This window comes from Bos indicus, chromosome 4 (genome assembly GCF_029378745.1).
Source record: "Bos indicus isolate NIAB-ARS_2022 breed Sahiwal x Tharparkar chromosome 4, NIAB-ARS_B.indTharparkar_mat_pri_1.0, whole genome shotgun sequence".
In the NCBI taxonomy this organism is placed as follows: domain Eukaryota; kingdom Metazoa; phylum Chordata; class Mammalia; order Artiodactyla; family Bovidae; genus Bos; species Bos indicus.
In genome coordinates this window covers 44,193,358-44,215,136 of record NC_091763.1, presented here as the reverse complement: position 1 = coordinate 44,215,136, position 21,779 = coordinate 44,193,358, and the positions used below count along the sequence as shown (strand labels likewise).

Here is a 21,779-nt window from a genome sequence, read left to right as displayed (position 1 = left end):
CAATATGTTTATATTCAATAATACACTTGAAAAGCTTTCTCAGTATTATTTGTCTACTTATTTTATTCAAATTATTTCACAGTTTAATTTTTTATATTTATATATTAATTTTATTTAAATAATATATACATTATACTAATTTTTATATTAGATTCCTTAATCTGATATTTCTATGGTATAAAGTGGTATTTGGGGTGGGAAAAATTGAATTTAATTGACTTTTCAAAATAGTCAACCACTGATTGATCTGACTAAAAATAATTTCTTTTCACATTGATTTTTAAATATTTCATTTATCATTCACCAAATATTCAAAATTAAATCAGAATTTCATATCTTTGTGTTAGTGCCATCTTTTTCCAATTATTGCAGATCAAAAGCACATTTAGATATCTCATAATGTCGGTCCCACTCTTTCTTATTTTGTTAAGTGAGTCACTCAGTCAATTGTCAGAGAAATTTCATTGGCTTTTTGTTTGTAATTTCATTAAAGCTAGATGCTAAAGATTTGGAAATTATACACTGTTTTTCATTATCTGTTCTAACTGATTAATTCTAATAAAATGAAAATAAATATAGCATTGTCAGCTTACTAACTCACATTATTTTTATTCTTTATTTTTTAATTTTATTACTTTCCATTTTCCCAGTTGATTATTTTGTTGTTTCATTAGACAATTATACCATCTTCTTTTACTCTTGTTTCTTCTTTCATTGGCTAGAATTTTTAGAATAATGTAAAATTTTAGTGACAATAGCAAGTATACCTAGCTTCTTTCTGATTTTCATAGGAATGCCTCCAAAGTGAGATTAAGAAGGACGTTCGCTACTAGGATTAGACTAAACTTTGTTTAAAATTCCAAGAGTGGAATTATACTTTCATCAAATTTTAGCACCCATAGAATCATTTTTGCCTCTTGGACTCAGTGATATGATGAACTACATTAATATATTTTCTAATATTAAGCCTTCCTGGAAATAAGCCCATGTGGCCAAGTTGTATTTTCAAACAAAGTATTGGAAAGTATTTTAATTAAGCCTGTGGGATCTATATTCACAAGTAAAAGTGGTCACTGTCAGATTCTGGTTTAAAGATCATGCTTTTTAAAGTGAGTAAAAAGCTTCCCATCTTTCTTCAGAAATACTTTACATAATATGAGAATAATCTGGTCTTTAAAACTTTGAAAGAACTAACTTGTTAGATAACTTGGGGCCTTTTTTAGAGATAATCTTTGACATTTTTTCCAAATTATTTTATGGTTATTATACGTTCAAGTTTTCTATTTCTCCTTGGCTCCAGTTTGTAATTTCTATTTGCCAAGGAAACATTGTTTAACTAGAATTTTTAAGTGTATGGCTATGTATTTACACATATTTTTCTCATATTTTTAAACTAGCCTTATCTAAGGTAATAGATTATCCCATTCCTAAGCCTGCACAGCATTAAAAATATTTTATTAAATTTTTTTTAAAACTAGTTTTTCAGTTAAAGATGTTTTTCAGATTTAGATGTTTAACTAGTTGTTTGTTGTTGTTGTTGTTTTTAAGATTTTGGATTTATTTGCCAATTCTGCTCTTCAATTAATTTATTTTGATTTACATCTTTGGTCTTCCTACCGGTAAGACCTCTTGAGAAAGAATACTTTATTCCTTTGTATTTTAAACCCAAATACAAAGGCCACAGAGATGCTGGTCTTTCCTGTTTTAAATACTCTCAGTGCTATCCATTTCTCTATGATGCATTATAATTATACATTTATTGGGGTGACTGATTAATTTGTGTTTCTCTCACAAGACTACAAATACCAAGAGGGCAGAAATTATGTATGTGTTCCTTACTACTGAACACACAGGGCCTACAGTGGGTGGATGGCAACAACCATATGTGGACAGAATGGATGAAAAACAAGATCAGAATGAGAAATACAATCTAGTCCTCTCCCCTTTCCTTGGAGCTCACTGTTTGCCAGCACCAAACGTCCTACTTACCAGCCCGATAAGCAGCTGCTGGTGGGTGTCTTCCTCCTGGAAGAGGGGTGTTAATCTTGGCTCTGAAATTAAACAGAGCGATAGTCAAGCAGGGTGTTTTTAGGAAATGACCAGAAGGAAGAGGCCTCAGTCTGGGCTTCCCTTCTCTGAGTCATTGGGGAAATTATAACACTTTCCTGACGGGATGAAAACTTCTCTTTCAGTGTGACCTTGCCCTACACGCTGCAACTTATCACTCAGGTAATACGCAGGGAGCACTGTGAAGCAGAGAGAGGCGCAGACTGAAAGAGAGAGAGAACACAAGGAACACATTGCCAACACCAATACCCTCTGGCTTCAATTTCTCTTCAATGTGGAGACTTGTCACTGAGATCCTCTGCTTCACAGGAGACTAAACAACTCAGGTCCTCTCTTAACCTAAGGAGTGGCAAACCCAGGAACAGGGACTGAGTGGAAGGATCACGTGACTCCCTTCTTTCTGACTCCAACTTGTAGTTTATAGAATTACTGAGGTGAGGGGACCAGTCACCGCAGTCAATTACTGAGGCAAATAATAACTGGCACATTATAGGACTGAAAATGTAGTTAGACTGAGATGGAAAAGTGGCGTGTAAGGTTAAACCAAATGGCACTTTATCCACCATGATTTGCACTGTGCCAGCAGGACTGGAGGGGCAGGCAAACGCTGTCTCTAGGAAGATCTCCTAGAGCACCTTCATGCCCCATCTTCCTCTGCCAGAACCTGAGTCACAGTGCTGGTCAAGAGGTAGAATTGCCCTGGTCAGGGAGCTGAGGACTCCTTTCAGGAGGGCACAGATGCTTCTTGACCACTTGGGATAAATCCTAACTGGATCCTACACAACCTTCATGATGAAAACTTCAAAACTAGAGCCCAGCAGTTTTCATGGTTGTTCCGCATTTCACAAAGAATGTTCGCTTCTGACAGTGACTTTCTTCCTAGGAAACTAGCACAAACAAAGAATGTGAGAGGAAGCAGCGAGTTCCCTAAAGTGCATCAAGAGAGAATGACTAGTAACAGATGCAAACAGCCCTGAAGCTCAGGAGCGGAAGGAGCTCTAACCAGACGTGGGAACAGAGGACACAGAAACCTCAGCCAGACCAGTCACACTTCCCATACTACAAATCCCCGAGTGATGCAAGAAGGGGAGCCTGCAAGCATGCTCACAACCCCTGGCTCCTGCCTGGGGTTGGTGGCAGAACCCTGGCTTCAGGCCGGGACGACCTGTTCCCCCGGGGCTGCTAAGTGACTTCACTGCTCACGTGGGCTGTGTGCACAGCTGCAGGATGTGCAGCAAAGCACTGTATAAAATAATTTCCATTAGGGTCACCCAGCATATAACTAAACATCCAAGCCCATAAAACAACATAAAAATAACAGCTTAAAAAAAAAAAAGTGAGGCTGACCTTTAAGAGGTGTGAAAGAGTCCCACAGATAGATAGCTGGAGAGAGAACAGCTCTAGGCCAAGGGAAGTACACCCAGCGAGCATGTTAATTAGATCAGTTCTACAGGGAAATAGGAGGAAAACCTACAGTCAGGGAGTCCTACAGCAAAAGCACATTCAGCAGCTGTTCCCAAAGGACCTGGTGCCAAGAGAGACATGGAAGAAACTGGGAGTCGCTCTGACAGGAAGATAGTAAAGGGTGCTGCCTTCACTGAGCTAGTGGAAGTGACTTCCCTGCCAACCCACAGTGGGAGAATGGTGTTACAAACAAACAACTGACTGAAATCAGAAGACTTTGTTATAGGTCTTTTCTTACCCAAATTCTTTGCTTCTACGTTAGAAATCACCCTATAAGAAAAATTAGCCAACGTTATTCACACAGGAAACATTAATAAAAAAAAGTTTTTAAAAACCCACAATACCATACAAAGATACTGTCGTTTAAAAACCCATAAAACCACTGCAGAGACTGTTCTCAGGCTGCTGAAAACCTCAAAAACTTTAATCAACTTGGCAAAAGCCACATTAAGCAATTATAAAATCTCAAAACTCTTTAGTGCAAACAATGACGGTAATTTAGAACAACTGCAGCTCTCAGTTATTGGAAATAATAGGAACAGAAAATAGAACAGGGGTTGGAATGGGGCCTATGCTTGTAGCACTCCGAGATGACTCATCTACTCAGAAAACATGTTTTCAAAATAAGAGCAGGTTCACCAGCCGACTAACTCTTATTTAAAATCAACCCACTACTTGGACCCCTTTAAAGTGCTCTATTAGTAAGAGCTTTCATTACCACTTATTCCTTCTGAGTCATCCATCCCCAGGATGCAAATCTAAAAGGTTTAACATATAAACTTTTCCTACAAGAAACTCTAGCTCCAATCTCCAAAACAGGGCTCGGGCGGTGCTGACAGCATCATCTCATTGAGAATACAACAAAAGTAATAAGCTACTTCCCTGAAAGGCAGCCAGCAAAGTAATTACAAAAGATAGCCATTTATAGCTATAATAATCCTTCATTTTACTTACTTTATTGCATTATCAAGAATATTTCTCACATACACCGTAGACCTTCTTTTTCCTGTTTTCTAGGAGTGAAAATACATCAGAGGTATGGAAGGTGAAGGTTTTGTGGGTGACATTTTTCACATTAAGGTCATAATACAATATAGTTAAGAGTTCAGAAAAAAGGAGACTTTCTTTCAAGGTAATCATAACACCTAGATTCTTAAAAAATTGGCTTAAAAAATTTTTATTCTGAAACTATTACAAGTTTTCAGGGAGCTGCAAGTCCAACTATATTTTATATATCAATACAATAACACTATAACTATATCCAACAATGCTGCAGAGAGAGCTCACATACTCTTCACCCAGTCTCTCCCAGTGTTCATATCTTATATAAACAACAATAGTACAATACCCAAATCAGTGAGCACACAGTTCTGTCATTTTTTCACATGTATAGATTCACATATGACAATGTACAACCATAATCCCAAGACAGAACTGCTCCATCACCCCCAAGATCTCCCTTGTGTTACCCCTTTATAGGGGTCATATTCATTCTTTTGCTTTCAACCATTCCTAACCCATCTGTCTGTGCTCAGTTGATCAGTCGTGTCCGACTCTTTGTCACTCTATGGACTGTAGCCAGCCAGGCTCCTCTGTCTATGGGATTTCCCAGGCAAGAATACTGGAGTGGGTTGCCATTTCCTCCTCCAGGGGATCTTTCCCATCAAGGGATCAAACCCACGTCTCCTGCACTGGCAGGTGGATTCTTTACCACTAAGCCATCAGGGGAGCCCTCCTTAACTCCTAGCAACCACAAATTTGGGAACTTATAGATTTTTTTTTTTAATTTTATTTTATTTTTAAACTTTACATAATTGTATTAGTTTTGCCAAATATCAAAATGAATCCATCACAGGTATACATGTGCTCCCCATCCTGAACCCTCCTCCCTCCTCCCTCCCCATACCATCCTTCTAGGTCGTCCCAGTGCACTAGCCCCAAGCATCCACTATCGTGCATTGAACCTGGACTGGCATCTCGTTTCATACATGATATTTTACATGTTTCAATGCCATTCTCCCAAATCTTCCCACCCTCTCCCTCTCCCACAGAGTCCATAAGACTGTTCCATACATCAGTGTTTCTTTTGCTGTCTCGTACACAGGGTTATTGTTATCATCTTTCTAAATTCCATATATATGTGTTAGTATACTGTATTGGTGTTTTTCCTTCTGGCTTACTTCACTCTGTATAATAAGCTCCAGTTTCATCCACTTCATTAGAACTGATTCAAATGAATTCTTTTTAATGGCTGAGTAATACTCCATTGTATATATGTACCACAGCTTTCTTATCCATTCATCTGCTGATGGACATCTAGGTTGCTTCCATGTCCTGGCTATTATAAACAGTGCTGCGATGAACATTGGGGTACACGTGTCTCTTTCCCTTCTGGTTTCCTCAGTGTGTATGTAAGTAATGCAAGAACACATCTGAGACTCGAATGTGAATCCCACCACTTCTACTATGAATGTGTTGTGTGTGTCCCTTAACCTCTTTGCACTTTAATTTCCTCTTGAAGAGAAAGAGATCACAGAAGCAGCTTGGTCTGCCTACTGGGGATCAGCAGCACTTATGAACAGTGCCTGGCAACAGCGGTGAGTGCTGGACCTAAGCCAGCTTTATGACCTAAGGGCCTCACCTAACCTACTCTGCTGGGCTTCTTGCTCTCCTTTCAGGAACCCACACATACCTCTTCTGAGATCAGGTTGTGCCACTCTCTCCTGACCACGCTGTTGTTATAGTGTAAGTGTGGCTTGGAGTACTTAACATATTCCAGGTTGGAGTTCAGTTTTTCCCAGTAGCCCTTAAAGCTATGCACCTGTAAGAGACAAAAACATCAGTGGGCTCGAGAAGCAGGTCCTGTGGCCTGAACTACACAGCACGGCCCCTGCAGGCCTTGCTAAAAAGCTCTCAGGAGGCAGCATTTCTGAGCAGATACTTCCCACAAGGGATGGCAGTCTTGTCCCAACAGGAATTCTAAAACAGACTCAAAGAGGCTTGCCTCCCTCCCTTTCTTTTCGAGCCCCTTTTACACAGAGAGAGCTGCTCAGTTCCCTAAGCCAGTGTGACTCCCCCTGGGTGAAGGCTAAGCAGGGAAGCCTGCTTTGAACACATCAAGTCATTTCCTCCCCAGAGACCCATTCTGACTCAGGTTATATCAACAATGTCATGTTCATTGACAGAATGGTCACAAGATTTGGAGCACACGGAAGCATAGGTTTACTTTCCAGTTAAGTTTATTTACTTCCAAAGGGTCTTTTTCAAAACTCAAGAATCAGATAGGTGAAGCGCACTCCTTTCACACTCAGTTGTCAACTATTTCAAAATGGAATTAGCGGGCAACCATCTCCCTCTAGGTTTTTGACATATTGATATCACTGTACTAGCCCGAAGCAAAAAATATTCATTATGTTCATTTTAAAATAAAATGCTATAGTAATACATTTTTAATGTTAAAGGATATCCTGACAAAAAATTGATTTGGCAAATTAATGAAGACAGATTCATGAAATATATGCATTTATAAAAGATTTGACTGGGATCAAGGGTGCAATGTGTGGCCAGGAAACAAAGTGAGCTTAATGTTTACAGAGGGAACAGACTTGGCTGTATTACAAGGGGTAAAAAAAAAAGAGAACTTAAAAAAAATGCCCCATCAAGGAAAATGCCCTTTGTTAAGTAATAGCTGCTGCTGCTGCTGCTAAGTCACTTCAGTCGTGTCCGACTCTGTGTGACCCCATAGACGGCAGCCCACCAGGCTCCCCCGTCCCTGGGACTCTCCAGGCAAGAACACTGGAGTGGGTTGCCATTTCCTTCTCCAATGCATGAAAGTGAAAAGTGAAAGGGAAGTCTCTCAGTCACATCACCCAAATTCTTATTGAAAGCACAGTCACAAGTGGCTTAAAATGGATACCGGTATCAGGAAAGTGAGTTACATAACAAAACGAACTTGCTATTTTAGAAGCTTGAAAGGCTTATCCAGCCAACACCCATTTTCACAGAGACAGGAAGAGCTATGTCCAAGAAAATGTTATTTCCAGAGGAAATCGGAAACCTGGAGTCAGGTCCTACTCTCCATCTGACCTGTCTGTTTTATCTTTTGTTTCCTTGTCCATACACTGACAGTGAATACATCTTTGTCCACCTTTTTGTCTCCCTTATACTGAAAGAACAATAATGAAAGCAAACCCCGTAGACAATTGACAGAATTAGGACCCTGACAGGAAGTCGCTGCAGCTTTTCTTGCTGAAGCTATTCTACATCTCGGTTCTGGCAACTAGTGCCCAAAGCCATCAAATTAGCTGGTGTTGTGGTGACATCTAGTGGTCAGTTATGCATTTGGTTCTGTCTGCTTTGCATTGGAGTCCCACGGCTCGGTGCACTCAACCTTGCCCAGGATGAGACAGGGGAGGAAGGAATGATGATGTCCTACCTGTGCGAGTCCCTCTTCCCCTCAGGCCAAAGGCATCCTTCTGTCAGAAGACCCTATTTTCATACTCACACTGTGGCTTCCCAAGAAAAGATCTCTCCCAAACTACCTTCCTCTCACCCTCGCCCCATTAAAAAAGTCCCTTTCCATGTAGCCTTGTCTTAGTTGAGAATAAGCAGATAAAACAAGTCCAAGGACATGCTTCAGAGGCGCTCCAGAGTCTAATGATTGTATGTAAAACAGAGTATGTGTTCTTATGAGCACTTTGCTGGGACGAAGGTCTACAGTTTATATCCGTTTCAAAGGAATCCATAGCTTAAAATAGTTTAAAACTACTGAGGTAGAAGGAAACACATTAAGTTTTAAAATAATAACTTACATTTAAATAAGGGTAGCCCAAAGCCCCAGAAATATTTTAATATTTGTAGGTCTATTTGATATGTGTAGGTCATTGGAAGAGGTCACTGGGCTGGATGTTATGATATAGATATTGAAAGAGTGCAAACAGTTAATGGCATATGTCACTACTTGGTATCTACTAGATAAGGATGCAATTTTTTAAGCTATGAAAATTCACGAAGATCATTATAAATTGGGAGGGCTATTTGGAAGTCTGTGCTTAGTCACTCAGTCATATCCAACTCTTTGCAATCCCATGGACTGTAGCCTGCTAGGCTCCTCTGTCCATGGGGATTCTCCAGGCAAGAATACTGGAGTGGGTTGCTATTCCCTCCTCCAGGGGATCTTCCCAACCCAGTATCAAACCCAGGTCTCCCACATTCTAGGTGGATTCTTTACCGTCTGAGCCACCAGGGAAGCCCAAGAATACTGGAGTGGGTAACCTATCCCTTCTCCAGGGGATCTTCCCGACCCAGGAATCGAACTGGGGTCTCCTGAACTGCAGGTGAATTCTTTACCAGCTGAGCTACGAGGGAAGCCCATTTGGAAGTCTTGGAAATAGATAAGACCCAAAAGATGAAAATGGATACATAAGTGAAGGGTGAAGAGAGAATGTTCCAGGTGCAGCTCCTAGGAAATGAGCCAAGATTCAGACCATAGACAGAGCTTTAGAAAAAGTAGAGAAAACCCCACGGCACTTCAATCTCTGCAGTGAAGATATCTGCCCCTAGGGTATGACTGCCAACCTCAGTAACCACCTGGGTCCCACTCCCTAGACTCCTACTGGTGTGGGCTGTGACCTGGGCCTTGTGAGTTTTAGACATTTCCCAGGCATGTCTACTATTCAGCCTGGGCTGAGAACATGCTTGAGCACATCCAGGTCATGTCAGTCTCTTACCCACTCTCGAAGGTTTTCATCTACATCTCTGGCTTAAAGGCTGATGAAGAACCACCTGCCTGAAGACTTGCAATTATGTTGTGACATAACAGGAGATAGGGTTAGAGAGGAGGTTCAATCTAACCTTCAAAGAATCTTCAAATGCCAACGTAACACCAGCACATTCCTTGACCCAGAGAGTAAAAGAAGCACCAAGGTAAAATGCTAGCTGTTGTTACACAGTATGGGGGGAAGAGGGCGTGGGAGCTACACAATCACACCCTACCAGCTAGCCTGGGAGCACAGAAGGACACTCCTCTCTGTCAGCCAGCATTTACGGCACTAGCTGAGTACTAAGCACCATATTCATCAGGGACAACAGGAAAGGAAAAGCCACAACAATCTAAGAAGCACATTGCCAGCTTCTTGAAAAGAGCTTATAATGCTTTCAAATACACAAAAATGCTTTATCATACCCATGAGTTTAGCTACTTCTGGGAGACTCTGGTGTTAGAAGCCGTCAGATCCTTAAAGAATAACCCAGGAGCATTTCCCTATACAAGGGACAGTTTTACATTTTGATTTTAAAGGAAGGAGAATTATTTCAAGTCTCTTCTTGAGAAATAATCTTGATTTGACTTTTAGGATGACATGAAATAATTAACCAAATGTAGCCCACCAAAACTAATATTAATTGAAAAAAAGGATTAAAGGGTTATATTAACAGACTGTTTCCCATTTATGTGGGAAATAAATTTGATTTTTTTCTCTTTAAAAAAGAAGTACCAAGAAAGGGAAAAAAAACAAAACAAAACACTGTGGTACTTATTGGCTCATCTGCAAATTACTGCCAGGAAAAAAATATCTGCCTCTCGTTTCTTAAAGGCCCTCTGGCTTTGATCCTACATCTGCTGATTAACCAGCATCTTCTTTAACAGAAGAGGAAGCCAACCTCATCCTTCATGCCAGGGCTCAACTAGTGGAGGTAAAGCATCAAACTTGTCTCTTCAGTGGATACTATCTCAGTATCAGCTTTTACTTGCAGCCCAGAGAAACACAGTGGCCCACTACTTCCAGTACAAACAGAATAAACTAGAAACATCTATGTGTCCATAAAGCTAGCAAGGTACGTTACTAGGCCAAGATGCTCTAAGCAGGGCCATCCATACAGAGGACAGTGACTTTAACTCCTGAGGCTTCCTGCTAGGAAGACCACATGCTGTATGTGCAAATTCTCCAATTTACAAGTGGACTTTCTCCTTCTTCCCAACATTTAGTAAAAATATCTCTCTTCTCTTCCCAGCTGGGTAGTACTCATTTTTAATAGAATGTAATTTTTAATGTAATTTCCTAAATATGGCTCTAAACTATTACATCTCACGATCAACATGTATCTTAAGAAAGCCCATGCTAAGATAGTTTTCTACTGTCAACCTTAAGAATTAAACATTATCTTCTCAACCCAACTATGAACAAAAACAGCACAGTCGAATGACTGGCAGAAGAGGAAGAAAAATAGGAATCCTTGATCAGGTCTGTTCTTCAATTTCAATATCTGGGAAGTAAACTGAAGGTACTCCCATCTCTACAGATAATGACAAGAATAAATTTTCCAGCCTGGTGCGCTGTCTCTAACAAGTAGTGTTTCTTTGGACCATTATAAAATTATGTTTCTACAATCTTAACTGAACTTGCCATAATTCTCTGCCTCTAAAAATACACTATATAGGAATAACTTGTGTTTTTTCTCTCCAACAGTCTATTCACAAAATTTTTCATTTCTGGTCACCAAATGTGTGGGTTTTTTCCTCCACATTCATCAATTCTCCAGTGCCAGCAAGGTGTCCTACAAGTATCTGGAGACAATCTCAGACCCCACAGGTTGAGGACTCAGTCCCACAAGGCTGCCCCCTTTTCAAATGCTAATCTCAAGTCTAGGTTGCTACCTGTGATTCTGACCAACTGTGTATCAATCTGACGTTCCCAGCGCCCCCTTCATGGGTTCTATAATATGTTACAGTGGTTCTGAACTCAGGAATACAGTTTACTGCCTATATGCCAGTTGATTATAAATGGATACAACTCAGTAATAACCAGACTGAAGCGATGCATAGGGCAGGAATGGGCTCTGAGCTTCATGTCCTCTTCAGGTGCACCACCCCAACCCCTGCACCTCCATATATTCATCCAACCCATTAAATCTCTGAAACCTTTCAACCAGGGTTCTTTATGAAGGCTCCATCACACAGGCACAATTGATTAAACCATTGGCCATCAGTGCTGAACTCTATCTCTAGCCACTCTAGCCTTGGAAAGTGGTGTTGATAGAGGGCTGAAAGGGCCAACCCTCTAATCACATGGTCGGTTCTACTGGCAACCAGCTCCGCCCTTAGGTGCTTTCCAAAAGTAACTTCATTGACAAACTCAGGTGTGGCTGAAAGGGGCTTGTTAGGAATAATAAGACCTTCTTTTCACCTTTGTGCTCTGGAGCTATTTCAGGAACAAAAGATCTCCCTATAGTTCTTATCACTTAGGAAATCACAAAGATTTTAGGAGCTCTGTGCCAGGAATCATGGAAGAAGATGAAATATATATTTCTAGTTATATCACAAGATCGCATATGTACAAACTAAACTTTGGAAAGTCAATATCTCACTCATAACCAATTGACATTTTTGGTAATGCTACACAGTTGTCAAAGCAACAATTCTCATTTTTAAAAACTGTAAGTTGTTACGATTCAACACTGTGAATTGCTAAGAAACCTTTTCTTCAAGTGATGGTGGCCATCTGCACTGGAAGGGGCAAGGAAAAAGGTGTCTTTTGTGCCTCACTAAAAGCTTAATTATGTTCATGCTTTGCCCAATTACAACAGTATTTTTTAAACACTTTTTAAGTGTTTAAGAGAAGAAGCATAATCAAGTGAAAACCACTCTTTCTCCAATTGCTCAGGGGCATCCAGACCCCTGATGGACATTGCAGCAGCCTCCTCACTTGGAGTGGCCATAACTGGGAAAGGGCTTGAAGTCCTTCTCCTTCCCAGTCTCTGGGTCAGATAGTTAATAGTCACAACACAAATGGTTAAATTAAAGCCTTCCTTACTGTATAAAATGAAACTAAAGATGTCTGGCTTAAAAATACTTTAATAAAAATACTCCATTTCTCCATTCTTGATATTCAAGTAAGCTATTGTTTCTACTTTTTTTTTTTTTAATTCTTACATGACTTCCTGTGGAAGGGATTAAATCATTCTTAGGCAGGCCATTCTCGATGACATTCCTTTTAAGATTTTAAGGTGCAGATCTTGTTTTAATATACTTTCTGTTTCATTTAAAAAAATTCTTTTGGAAACCATTCTATAAAGGAAACCTTTTGTCTTTCAGATGATAAACTGGTATAAACCAATTAAATTCGATGGCCATATATTAAACATTTATAAAGTACTCCACTTCACACTAAAATTACTTGCATGAAGACCAGACGGAAAGTGCTCGTCTAGTTTCGTTTTGTCCTTCCTTCTCCAGACTCCTTATCAGGGCAGTCATCTTACAAGCAGAATGGAAGCAAGCGTGCTCAGAGCAGACAGGGGTCCCTTGGGCCTCATGGAAAATCCAGCAGCAAGCACACCTCCGAAAGGTAACTTGTGATTCAGGTTAAGGGTGCTCAGAGCTAACTCCCATCAGGGAAGCTGCAAGAATAGTCACATAACGGGCCAGGGAGGGAAGAAAAGTAGTGGGGATATGCTACTACAAGATCCATTGCAATATAATTGGGCTGGGACCTGCGGTAGAAGTAGGTCAAAGGCAGCTGCTTATAGTGAGAGGTATTATGCAAGCAGAGATGGAGAAACAAATGAGAGTTGTGAGGGCCAAGAGTCTTGTGAACTGAAAGATTTGATAAGTTATGGGGGTGGGGGAGAGGGGCAGGAGCTGGCCAAACCAAACCCAGTACCATCTTCTCCTGAGTCCAAGGGAAAATCCCTTGACATTCCTATGGCTTCCCTGATGAATCCTGTTTGCATGGAAAGGACAGTGAAGAGATCTACAGCTCAAACTTGTCCTATGTAATACTTCTGACTCGTATATGAAAACATGTAGCATCTCAGAAGAACTCCCAAGCATGTTTGGCAACAGTTAATGGGAAATAACTCTCTGCAGAGCCAAATGCTAAAGACAATTAGGGGAGAGTAGAAAAAAGGGAGGAAAAGGCAAAGTGAATAACAGAAGGAAATAAATGAACTACATAAAAAAATAATTTTATACATGTGCACACACACACACACACACACACACAAAGTTAGAGAGTGCAAAAATAAGCTAGCTTGTTCCCAAGCAAAGACAAATTGTATTCTTAGAACAAATCGATGCGTAAAAATCTTGAGAGCCTTCCCATCAGTGTTTTATACTTAATTTTTTAAGTGAAAATACACAATGTTGGTAAGGTTATAGTAAAACTGATAAACTCATAAATCCCTTATAATACTGTAAATTATCACAACATTTTTTGAATATGAGTTTGGCAATAAAAATCAAAGGCTCTAAAAATTATCATGGCCTTTCACTCAGTAATACTCCTGGGCATTTAACCTTAGAGGAATAAATAAATAACACACGCACACACACACACACCCCCAAAAAAACCTACATAAAAGTATTCATTGCCAAATTATTTTTAATAGCAAAAATAATTTTTTCAGTGGGGGCTAGAGACAAACTAAATGTCTCAAAATGGAAGAATGATTAAGTAAACTCAGACACAGCAACACAGTGGAAACCTATGGAGTCATTAGAAATCATAATTATGAAAATTATGAAGTTTATGTACCAACATGAAGATGTGCATGATATACTGTAATTCATAATCTTTATTAAATATCACTAGATGGCCAGTACTACTAGGCAAAATATGCTCACCTATGACAAAGACCAGGAGGAAATGGGGCAAACAGACAGTTATGCTAGAAATTAAAGAACTGTGGGTGACGTTGCTCTCTTCTAAAAATTCCTTCACTGGTTTATTGTGTGTCCATTAAACACATTCTGGATTTGTTGAACTTGTGATAAAAGCAAAAACAAGAAAATGAGAAGATGGAGGTTCTTAATAAGAATCTTTTACGCTGTTAATCAAACCTTTCTTTTGCCTCATTTTCCTGCTTTGGTAGAACTTCAAAGTTGTCCCACATTGCTGCCTAGAAACCTCTCTCATCCATCTCCACTTAAAGGATGCTTGAAGGCCAAAACCAAGAACCGCTAAACTTGCCCCAGTCGGCCCTCTCTCACCCCCAGGGCATCAGCATGACCTCAAACACCCACAGCTTCCCCCCAGCTTCCTGGGCCTGGCCTGCTCTTCATGGAATCAAAAGAATCAAATGTAAATACCAAGAGGCACACTGGGCTGCCTGCTGCCAAAAGTTGAGATTTCCCAGCACACAGCAAGCTATAATTAACAGGAGGCAGTGCCAAAAACAACAAAGGAGCTTCAAGGAAACTGTGCTAAAATACTCCCCAGTTTTTAACTACACACACATTCTTTTCTACTCACCCACCTTACCCCACCCTCCCCATTGTCTTAGAAACTCCTGTGAAACCACCAGCCTGTAGAGAGACACTAACGCTGTCACTTGGCGGGCAGGAAGAAGGTGCTCTGAGACCACAGAGACAGCCCAAACAGGCCACTCTTAAGAAGCAGAAAGCCCGTTCTCAGAACCAGAAGGAAACTAGATAATCCCAGCCCAGGTTACTTAATGGTTTTAAGATTCTGTGGTGTGTGTGTGTGTGTGTGTGTGTGTGTGTGTTGAGGGGGTGACAAAGTAAGTGAAGTGAAAAAAAAAAAAAAACCACAGCTCTCGGGTCCTCTAGAGAAAATTTACAGGACTTCCTCCAGCGTGGATCGGCTTCAAGCACAGTGGAAAGTATGACTTCTACATGCTTCATATTCTCTGTCTTCAGAAAACCTCCCTCTTTAAAGAGCACTCCTAAGAATTGCCCTGATACCATCCTTAGAGACTACCACATACAAAGGACTGCCTAGACAACCAGCCTTACCCGTCACCCCACCCTCCCCCAATAGTTTACAATCCCTCTGGAACCGCCATGACGTTTGGGGCAGGTGACTGTGGAGGCCAGCAAGGAAGCCATGCAGGCCTGGGCTTTTGTCTCTCTGTAAGCACTTACCTTCATAAGAGGCAACGGAATCTCTTCTGTCACAAGGGTTATTCCAGGAATTTCCTGTGGAGGGGGAAACACACACACAACTGCTGAACTATCAACTACCACCAGCCTGAGCCTGCAGGAAGTGTTTTCTGTGCACACAGAAGCTGAGGGCAGCTCCCAGTTTGCTAACCTCTACTTTAAATAAACCTTGGGGTTTATAAATACTAGTGAACACAACCTATCTCTTACCTCAGGAAGGAAATATTCTGTAAAGTTACAATTATGATAGTTGACAGTATCACTAAAGGAAAGAATAAGACTACTATAAAGAAACAGAATAATGTATTATTTATACATTTCCATTTAAGAACAAAGGAGGCAAATTACATTTGCACCATCAAGTATGATGATAAGGTGGACACTTTTTTTTTTTTTACTCCTTTCTCCCTCTTCCCCTTCATTTAAATATATTATAGTTGATCCCCATCTCACTAATGAGATTCTTTTTTGACTTCAGTGGAAAACTGTTCTGCACTTCATCCTCCAACATAATTTCAGAAATAAGAGATCTCCATAAAGATTTATACAGCACAATCACCATGGCAAATGTGCAAGAGGCAATTCATATCAGGAAATCCAAATAATAACATTCTTCTAACTCATGAGCATTACAACAGAAATTTAAACAAAAAGATAAACTGCCAAAATTGCCACTTATTTTGAAAAGAGTGGTTCCTTGTTGTTATTAGTCTCTCAACTAGTCAATTCCTCTTTCACTTCCTAAAAAAAAAGTAGATGATATATGGGAAAATAGAAATAAAATCTGGTATTTGTTTAGAACTCAAATGTCCTGAGTTTCATTGACATACAATATTCCTGAGAAAAATAGCATCACAGGGATGGAGAAATAAACCTCCAGAACATTCAAGCAACTGAGATCTTCACTTGACAGGAGAAAGCCTGTTTTAAGAATCTATATGTGCTTCACTTATCACTACTCAGGAACAGAAATTTCACTACAGTTTTAGGCTATAAATAGCATCTTAAAATAGGCACAACAGGCCTCATTGTCTGCAAAGCATAATTCAGGATTATCTATGAGTAAGAGCACAATATTTTCTAGTATCTTAAAAAATCCAATTCAGCTATTTATAGAAATAATCTATTTCCATATAGTAATACAAGTATGTAGTAGCTTCCTGGCCTCGGCTTTCGGTGGGGATGTTCCTTTGCTAGAGGTTCGGATGGCTCGGGTCGTCCAGCAGCCAGCCCTCTGAGGGCCCGGGCGCCAGGCAGGACCCTATGGCCTCCCTGAGTCTTGGAAGGCTGCTGCCGCAACCGAGCCAGGCAAGATGCTCCCGGCACCTGAACGTGTGGAGGGCAGCGGCCTGCTTTGGCCTCCGGCACGTTGTTGAGACCTCTGGAGGCTCCAAGCGGCCCTGAGTCTGCTTTTCCATGCCAGGAGACGGGGCGATGGGGGTTGGGGCTTTTGAGTTCATTGACTGTGTGTCAGGGAATTTCTAATGAGGGGATTTTGTGCGTGTGAAAGGGAAAGGCTTCACCGTGCAACAGCATGTAATGCCGACCATGTCGTGGTGTGAAATCAGGTCAACGAGAGAGTGCCATTTCAGGTGTAGATCTTGATAACTATGTCATGGTGCAGAATTTGGCAGAAATGAGTATCACCATCCTCGCAGGTGAAAGATGGACACTGGAAGCATAGACTGCTGCCAACTGAATACTTAACTATCTGGAAACGTGAAGATGACCTAAGGCTGTCCTTGATGAGGAATTTGACAACTTGATCTTCAGGAGCCGCTTAGAGTATTTAAAATTTCCAGGATTGCTTAAAAAAAGAAGTGCTTTTGGACAGCCCATAAATGTACATATAAAACAATGGGACTGTAAATAAAATAATGTGCTTCTTGAAAAAAAAAAGATGTAGTAATAGAAGTATGAATTAAAATTTTCTATTGTGGCAGGTATTTATTAAGGGTATAGCATTAAGAGCATAGGCAGATTAGAGAACAGTAAATGATTTATATCAATGCTAAAATCAAATCATAGGATCATAGAATTTCAGAACTAGGAGAGACCTTTAAGGTAACATACTCTAACCACAAGAACTTTAAAGCAACGTGGTAAACCCTAAAATAAGCTCTGTGCAGTGGTTTAACTGGGCTTTTTCATATTTTTCATATTGTATTTCTCATAGGACTTCCTGATGTCACTCTGTATGTCCACAAAGTTCCTCTGTCCCACAAAAAAGGAGAAACACAAATGTGAAGAACTGTCTGTCAGGGTGACAGTCACACAACAACCAACTAACATATTCTCAACCCTGGGAACTAGAGGGCCTGTTTAGTCTCCCAGACACTGAACACAGAGAGTGACAGCCAGCATTGGTGGTGAGGGGAGGAAGCTGAAATGTACATTTCCTGCTTCTGGCTAGGGTGGAGGTGGGGGTTAACCTGCAAACTTCCTGCCACCTTACCACACAGTCTGCACGTTTGAAGAACCCTTGTTCTTCAAACAGTGAGGACCTGGAGAAGAAACAAGCTCAGATCTTCCCTTATAACTTCACAGCGAGGCATGAAAGTTTAACAACTCTAAGTGAGAGACAAGAAGAAAGGGCCTTTGGGAAAACTCTTCCATTGTGAATGTCAAAAATTTAGCAATTAATCAAACATGGGACCTCCCTGGCTGGAAGACGTGATTAAGTCTTCCCTAGCGGTTAAGACTCTATGCTTCCACGGCACAGGGCACAGCTTCGATCCCTGGTGAGGGGAACGAGGGTCCTACATGCTGCAGGACAGGGCCACCACCAAAAAAATTAAAAATCAAACACATCTGAAAGGCCTTTTTAAAGGATTAAATTTAGATAGTTTTAAAACAAAATGGGAAGTGTTACAGTTTATCCTAGTACTTATTTTCCGGTGTCTCCTGAAATAAATTTATTTTTCTAAATGCCTTGTTGATACAAACCTCTGCCTCAAGAGTAAGCACACAGTAGTTTTAACATCTAAACATGTAAGGAGGAGAGGCAGAACCTTTTTCAGGGGCAGCCTGTACGTGGTTTTCACTTCTGATCCAACAAAGTTCAGTTTATTGAACCACATTCAAGAGAAAATGAACAATGTTTTCTCCTGTAACACTTCTTCCCAACTAAAAGGAAGGGAGTCTGGACCAACAGGAAGAAAACGATGAATGGGGTGAATTTGCTTAAGATTACTGACTTTAACTGATCTTGACACTCTAGAGTTATCACAGCTTTTCTTCCTAAGGCTGGGGGAAAAGCTTATGAAGGTGCTAATCTACTAAGTAAATAGAATGGCTCTGAGTAACAGCAGTGGTCCAGCCGCTGCTCATTTATAAAATCCTAAGATTATTTTCATATACTTCCACTGCTAAAAAAATCTTTAAAAACTAAAACAATTTGAAGATGATAGAAGCTTCATTCTGCTTGGTAGTAGGAAGGGTAACACATACACTGTATCTTCTCCTTCAATTCTAGAGTTTTATGTTAAATACATTTGGCCAACAGTAACGATTCATTGTCTTTCTTCTGCCAGAAATCCCCAATTCAGATCCTTATGGGGGCTTCCCTGATAGCTCAGTTGGTAAAAATCTGCCTGCAATGCAGGAGACCCCAGTTTGATTCTTGGGTTGGGAAGATCCGCTGGAGAAGGGGTAGGCTACCCACTCCAGTATTCCTGGGCTTCCCTTGTGGCTCAGCTGGTAAAGAATCCACCTGCAATGAGGTTCGATCCCTGGGTTGGGAAGAGCCCCTGCAGAAGGGAATGGCTACCCACTCCAGTATTCTGGCCTGGAGAATTCCATGAACTGTATAGTTCACGGGGTCGCAAAGAGTTGGACACGACTGGCCACCTCATGCAAAGGGTTGATTCACTGGAAAAGACCCTGATGCTGGGAGGGATTGGGGGCAGGAGGAGAAGGGGACGACAGAGGATGAGATGGCTGGATGGCATCACTGACTCGATGGACGTGAGTCTCAGTGAACTCCGGGAGTTGGTGATGGACAGGGAGGCCTGGCGTGCTGCGATTCATGGGGTCGCAAAGAGTCGGACACAACTGAGCAACTGATCTGATCTGATCTGATCTGAGTGACTTTCACTTTCACTTTCAGATTCTTATGAGTCAAAATAGAAATGAAATCACGGCCTTGGTTACTGAGACAAGGATGTCCTACAACTGACCCACTGTGAATCAATTTTAATTACACAAGGAATATATAAAGTGTTAACTTACTGTATCCCAAGTGAGCAGTGAGGAATACGGCAAAAGTTTATCCATGTTACTTGTCTCTGGATAAATGCTCCAATATGAAGAAGCTGAGTAAGTTTGGGGAGGGGGAGACATGTTTTAATATGAAGAACAGGCAGTAGACTTTGTAATTCACCAAAACAAGCAAACCAACAAAAGTTTTCATTGCCTTATTCTTCATTCTCAAAAGGCTAATCATCATGGTTCTGTCTACTGATTAAAATGTTCAGGTTCTACTTTTTACATTGAGAACAATTTCAAAAATTATTTGACATTTACATCTGTCCAAATGACATTATATCACTTCACACAGAACCAGCCAACACAATGCTGAGCATTACTTTTTACTGGAAAAAAAAATCACTAACAAGGTTATAGAATCAAGATCATGTCTTATATTCCATCAGTCTCCAAAGAGTCACAGCTTCTTGCAAAACCACAAGAGAATTAGCTGCTGACTACAATAGAGTTTAAAAATAAAATGCTCCTATCCAACATTTTGACATATTGAGGCCTTATCAATTTACCGCTTTCCCTTAAGCAAAAGAATCATGGATTCAATTTAACATGCACCATCAGAAACACCTACCAATTATAAATTCCTGAATGAGGTCAAATGAATGGCAGGCAGAGATGTTCTCAGAAATCCACTGAATAATCTTTAAAAAGTAAGAAGACAATTCCGTTGGTATTTAAATCTAAACCATGCCCTCCCATCACCAAAGAAGTACAAGATATGTACGAATCTTTTAAAGTGTGATATCTATTTTAGAATTGCCTAGAAACACACTCACTTCTACATAACACAAAGCTGCGTGGGTAAAACAGCACTATAAATGAGGTCCTCTTCATACATCATTTTAATAAACGCCCTTGGCTGGGATCCAAATAAGTCTTCTTGAATCCAGTGTTTGTTTTTGCTAGAGTAGGATATATAACAGCGAAATAATGGCGTGAAGAGCTATGGATACAGGAGAAAACCGAACTCAACCACTGAGCTTGGAGGCAGCAGACCTGGGTTTGAATTTCAGCACAGTCACACCATTTCATTGTTGTCAGCATGGCTATGCTGTCTTCCCAAGGACAGTATAATTCCTGTTATATCTACGATTCTCTCAATCAACCTCTATAACATCCTGCTGCAGAAACAAAACTCTTTGCTCCTGAACCTTAGAACTGATGCTATGAGGTCTGACTAGCCATGGAGCCTCTCACATTTCTGTTCCTGCCAATAAGTTGTTCTTATTTCCAAACATACTCATGCTAGTTATCTTATTAACACTATTATTAATTGATAGTATTTAAATATTTGATTGTTTAAATATTATTAAATTTAAATATTATTTAAATATTGAAACAACTATTTAAATAATATTTAAATATTAATAAAATATTACCCCAGACAAGTGAAATATGTATACAAAAAGAATACTGGTGGGTTGGTTAGTTGAGTGCTTGGCTAGTAGGAAGCTGCTGTACAGCACAGGGAGCTCAGCTCAGTGCTCTGTGATGACCTAGAGGTCTAGGGTAGGAAGTGGGAGGAAGGTTCCTGAGGGAGAAGATGTGAGCATATGTATAGCTGATTCACTTTGTTGTCAGCAGGAACTAACACAACACTGTAAAGCAATTATACTCCAATTTGAAAAAAAGATAAAGCTGAAAGAATAAAATGCTCAAAATACAGCTCCAAGAGACAAAGAGTTGGTATAAAGATGAAAGACAAATCATGACAAGGAACACAAAGCAAGGCATGTGAACAATGGGATACATGTGTCTCTTTCAATTTTGGTTTCCTCAGGGTATATGCCTAGGAGTGGGATTGCTGGGTCATATGGTGGTTTTATTCCTAGTTTTTTAAGGAATCTCCATACCGTCTTCCATAGTGGCTGTATCAATTTACATTCCCACCAACAGTGCAAGAGCATTCCCTTTTCTCCACACACTCTCCAGCATTTACTGTTTGTAGACTTCTTGATGAGGGCCATTCTGACTGGGGTTAGGTGATATCTCATTGTAGTTTTGATTTGCATTTCTCTACTAATGAGCGATGTTGAGTATCTTTTCATGTATTTGTTAACCATCTGTATGTCTTCTTTGGAGAAAT

At 40.3% G+C, this 21,779-nt stretch overlaps 1 protein-coding gene across 3 annotated transcripts in view; it reads right to left on the bottom strand.

Annotated features, from left to right (window-relative positions):
• Positions 1–21,779, bottom strand: part of GSAP (gamma-secretase activating protein) — a 101,117-nt gene that overhangs the window by 20,489 nt on the left and 58,849 nt on the right. For all 3 annotated transcript variants that reach the window (XM_070787702.1, XM_070787701.1, XM_070787703.1), the window contains 7 exons: positions 20,265–20,334; positions 19,661–19,743; positions 15,413–15,466; positions 6,224–6,352; positions 4,486–4,544; positions 3,770–3,801; positions 1,990–2,051 (listed from right to left, as the gene is read on the bottom strand). In XM_070787702.1, coding sequence (XP_070643803.1) covers positions 1,990–2,051; positions 3,770–3,801; positions 4,486–4,544; positions 6,224–6,352; positions 15,413–15,466; positions 19,661–19,743; positions 20,265–20,334 — 489 coding nt within the window. The remainder of the gene's footprint in view (positions 1–1,989; positions 2,052–3,769; positions 3,802–4,485; positions 4,545–6,223; positions 6,353–15,412; positions 15,467–19,660; positions 19,744–20,264; positions 20,335–21,779) is intronic.